We start from the raw sequence: 5,085 nt of genomic DNA, 5'->3' as shown, positions 1-5,085 counted from the left end.
TTTCGGTAGCACCTCCCCACTGTTCTCTCGATACACGTCCTACAAGGTAGAGTGTATATCCGGAGAACAATAGTGGGTGATGCCGAAACACCATCTCGGACCGGAGTAGACCATGGAAACTAACCCATCTATGCATCCACAGGCTATCCAAAAAATGTGGATAATCCGAAACAGATATGGTCACAAATATGCAAAGATCTACATACCTCCAAAGATATCTCTTTCGGACAGGAGATGCCTAACTAGGCTACACTGATCTACGACGACAGACAAGCGGAAAAAGAGGTGATTTATACCTAGGGTGTTGGTGAAGTCAGGCTAGCAGGGTAGTGGCGAGTCGATGCAGTGGCGAGGCAACGCAGTGTAGGTAGACCCATGACGCCGACGAAGATGATCGGGGACCTCTGGGTCACCTCCGATAGGTCCTACTCTGCAAAAGAAGAAACACAACACTATAAGTTCAAAATTTCGGCAGCACCTCCCCTACACGGGGAGGTTTCCAAAACCAGCAAAAAACAACGGCACAAAGGCCGACAATCACAAATGGCACGAAGGCCGATAAGCATAGCGGCACGAAGGCCAACATCATAATGGCACAAAGACCGACAAGCAGAGAAAGGGTGGATATACCTTGCCCACGCTCATAGGCGGTTCGGTGACGGTAGGGGCGTCGGTGGGACGGGCACACAGAGAAGACGACTGAGGCACCTCCTCCTCCCCTCCACCTCGGCTTCCTCCCCCTCTCCCCTTCCCCTCCTCCTTCCTCTCCTCCTCCTCCTTCTTCCTTTTTCTTCTCTTTTTTCCTTCTCCTTCTTCTTCCTTTTCCTTCTCTTTCTTTCTCCTCTTTTTTCTTCCTTCTTCTTTCTTCCTCTCCTCCCTTCTTCTTCTTACTGTTGCTTTGTCCTCCTTCTTCCAAGTCGGTGGCAAGACCAGGGGAGCACGGGGGCGCGCGGGGCTGGCGCGTGCAGGGGAGGACTGCCCCACGCGCTGGCGGTGGCAGCACGCACGGACGGCAGCAGCGGGCCGCGCTGACGGCGGCGGGCAGTGCTGACGGTGGCGGCGTGCTCCTGGGAGCCGTGCAGCCAGGCAGCGCGGCCGGGATGGGGGGTGCTTGGGGGCGGGGGATGCAAGGGCGGGGCGCGCGGTGGCGGGGGCTCGCCGGCGTGGGCGCGCCGGCGCACGCGTGTGCGAGCTTCGCGTGCGGGCGGTGCTACCGGGCGGCGCTTGCGTGGGTGGGGGCGGCGTGGGCGGGCGGGCGGCGCTGGCAGGCCGGGGATGCGCGGCGGATCGAGGGTGGCGGTGGCGCGCGTGTGCGAGCTACGCGGGCGTGCGGCGTTGCCGGGTGGCGCTGGTGTGGGCGGGCGGGGGCGGGTGGGCGGGCGGGCGGGCGGCGCTGGTGGGCCAGGGATGCACGGCGGATCGGGGGTGGCGGTGGCGCGCACGTGTGCGAGCTACGCGAGCGGGCGGCGCTGTCGGGTGGCGCTGGCGTGGGTGGGCGGGCGGCGCTGGCGAGCCGGGGATGCGCGGCGGAGCGGCGGCGGTGCTGTGGCGAAAGCGGGCGTCGGGACCGAGCGGGCGGGCGTAAGGGAGAAGATAGGGTTCTGGGGTGGGGTGGGGGGATTTTGGGCTGGCGGCCCATTTTCTATTGGGCCTTTGCCGAGTGCTCCAGAAAGGGACACTCGGCAAAGAATTTTTTTTATTTTTTTTAAATTCTTTGCCGAGTGCCACGTGCCCTGGCGCCGAGTGCCAAGGGTGATCACATGTGGAGATGTCTGGGTTTTAGGCATGCGATGTCACCACTTACTCAAAACTTTCTCAATTTTTTTACCACGGCCTCCGCATGTGATAACAAGACACCTCGACAAGTTTCGTGATTTTCAGACTTCGTTTGGATTTTATATAATTTAAATACACTTTCCCCGCAAGTACCTCGTCATGTTACGACAACAAGATGCTCGTAATTTCATGTGAGTTCCTGGATACGGCCTCAACATACGCTAAACATCATGAATACCATTTTTTGAATGACCAAATTCCATTATTGCATGTACCTGCAGTTCAAATTTGGAATATTCAAAAAAATTCAATGAAACAAAAATAATTAAGGAAATATAGTAAAAAAACTCAAAATTGTCCCAAATTTTGAAATGGAGATATAACTACTGTAGCAAGGCCCCACAAAAAAAAATGGGACAAAAAAAAAATTAATTTGCCGAGTGCCACCCTTCACTCGGCAAAGAAGTCTTTGCCGAGTGCCAGGGCACGTGGCACTCGGCAAAGAATTTAAAAAAAAATAAAAAAATTCTTTGCTGAGCGCCAAACGGCGGGGCGCTTGGCAAAGGCTGACGGCAGGTGGCCGCCGTCACGCCGGCCACCTTTGCCGACGGCCGGAATATGCCGAGCGCCCGGCACTCGGCAAATTTTTTTTGCCGACGGCCAATCTTTGCCGAGCGCCCGGCCCTCGACAAAGGCAGATTTTTGCCGACGGCCAATCTTTGCCGAGTGCCCGGCACTCGGCAAAGACAGATTTGCCGACGACATTTCTTTGCCGAGTGCCGCTGGGTCTGGCTCTCGGCAAAGACTGCCTTTGCCGAGTGCCTGATGGAATGCACTCGGCAAACTATTTTCCACTCGGCAAAGTAGTTCTCTCCGGTAGTGACATACGGATTTGCAAATATATTGCACATTCAGATTTGCATACACTAGATTCAGGTGTCTATCACATACACACACATATCTTTAGATGTCTATCGCACACACACATGTTGACATGCATGCATAACTCAGTGAGTGTACAATCTGGAGAAACAAAGCATATAAATACAATCATCTCTTTTTACTAACTACTTCCTCTGTTCCAAATTATAAGTTATTCTGGCTTTTAGACGTACATAAATTTTGCTATCCATCTAAATATGCACTTTGTCTAGATACATAATTTTGTGTTGTATTCAAAAAGCTAGACCGATTTATAATTTGGAATGGAGGTAGCAGTAAATCATGTCTATTTTCTTCACCCTTTTGACCTTCTGCTATCCAGATTAAACGATGCAAAATTAAAACGCTGAGAGCTCAACAGAAGAATAAAAGAAGTATTCTTTTTCAGATAAGAATTACGCTCACCTGTGAACCTCACGATCACCTCTTCTCGTGGTCTTGTATATTCAGGATCAAATACAGCATAGAACACTTCATATCAGGCATTAGAGCTGGGAGCAAAGCAGCAACCTGTGGTAAGAAAAGAACAAAGGATCAACTAGTGAAGCACAAATTTTAAAAACTGCAGGTGTCTTAGTAATTTTACCCAAGCAATTGTATCTAAAGATTCAATAGCAGGACGAGGAGTTGATGATGAAACCAGAAAACCATGTGAATAGCAATCAGCAAGGATGAAACCTGATAGTTGAAACATTATAAAATCAGCAAGGGTGAAAAATAGATAACTGTATTACCATGAGCCAAACTGGTTTGCAACCAGTTAGCCAGATAGTGTTCGGATTTGTAAAATGCACAGGATATATAGAGACAGATCTAATAATAATGCAAAGACAAGGATAATATCAGTAGACTGAGAAGTGGACAAAACATTAATCCCAAGTGTAACAAGATCACATGAAGCAGGATCAGACCATACCATTGTTAGGTGTTGCATGGCAGCATGAATCTTCCTGCAACTGGTCTGAATGCTAGGCAAGCTAAAAAGTGGCCACTATCATCGAGGTCATGTCAGGTATGCTAAAAGCAAATAAATAAGCTAGTTACAGGATGACTCAAATGAAGAATGCATCAGCGCCATTACAAGGGTATGGTTATAGGGTCTGAATGAAAAGAGACAAAATGATCCTGTCATTAGGTATATCTTGCACATGCTAACCACAACCATATGATATCCAAAAAGCAAGATTTTTGAGGCGTTGTGGCAAGGTGCGGTGCCCTACCCCCCTCATAACGCCAGTTATCAAGCAAGCATCAAGATGACTCCTTTTGAGGGCTTGTACGGTCGTAAATGTAGAACTCCTTTGAATTGGGTTGAGCTCGGAGAAAGGAGATACTATGGCATTAATTTTGTCATAGAAGCTGAAGAACAAGTACGTATTATCCAACAGCATATGAAAGCCGCTCAGTTTAGGCAAAAGAGCTATGACGGCAAGAGAAGAAGGCCTATCGAATTTGAGGTAGGTGATTACGTATACCTAAAGGTATCACCCATGAAGAAGGTGCAACGGTTTGGTGTGAAAAGAAAACTAGTACCTAGGTATGTAGTCCCATACAAGATCATTGAGCGAAGTGGAAGGGTACCTTACAATCTCCAGTTACCTTCAGAGATGCAAGCCAGATTCAATGTCTATCATGTTTCCCAACTTAAGAAGTGCCTTCGCGTACTTGATGAAGCTATTGAACCCACCAGTATTAAGCTCTAGTCGGATTTGACTTATGAAGAAAAACCCATCTAAGCGTTGGAAGAAATGGAAAGAGTGACCTGGAGCAAAGTCATCAAGTTCTACAAAGTGGTGTGGAATAACCACAACAAACAAGATGCCACGTGGGAACAGAAAAATTATTTACGTGAGATTTATCCCGCCTTTTATGAAAAATGGTAGGTCTTTCAAATCTCGGGACAAGGGGGAGGGGATGTAACACCCTAGTGTTAAGCATTGCATTTGGCACTTGCATTTCATGAGCACAAGCATTCATGAGCATGAGCATATGGAATTTACATATTGTCACATGTGATGTTGATTATATACATGCATATACTTGTGATTATGTGTGACCAATGCAAGAGATAGTTGTGAGGTCACAAAAACACCTTAGACACATCTAGGATAGAAAATAGAACAATGTTTGTATTCATGACATGGGCCAAATTTGCTTCTAAGTCATAGTTTACTCAAAATTTTGTTTCTCATGATACTACTTTGACTAGAGTTGAACTATAGCATAAAAGGTTTGCATGGCAGGACACCCTTAATAAAAGTTGTAGTTCTTGACATGGGTAACAAACATTATTTAAGGGTCATGAGCTAATTCAGTGCCTAACATGACCAAATAGGGCCCACAAGAATCAACAAAATGCTATTTTGA

At 47.9% G+C, this 5,085-nt stretch overlaps 1 protein-coding gene across 1 annotated transcript; it reads left to right on the top strand.

Moving 5' to 3' along the window:
• The first annotated feature begins 375 nt into the window (after nt 1-375).
• Nucleotides 376-3,045, top strand: LOC136510664 (uncharacterized). The gene is made up of 3 exons (XM_066505039.1): nt 376-495; nt 918-1,581; nt 3,041-3,045. The coding sequence occupies exons 1-3, from the start codon at nt 376-378 to the stop codon at nt 3,043-3,045; spliced, it is 789 nt and encodes a 262-aa protein (XP_066361136.1).
• Nucleotides 3,046-5,085: the final 2,040 nt, after the last annotated feature.

This window comes from Miscanthus floridulus, chromosome 16, assembly GCF_019320115.1.
Source record: "Miscanthus floridulus cultivar M001 chromosome 16, ASM1932011v1, whole genome shotgun sequence".
In the NCBI taxonomy this organism is placed as follows: Eukaryota; Viridiplantae; Streptophyta; class Magnoliopsida; order Poales; family Poaceae; genus Miscanthus; species Miscanthus floridulus.
This window is presented reverse-complemented; position numbering and strand designations above follow the sequence as displayed.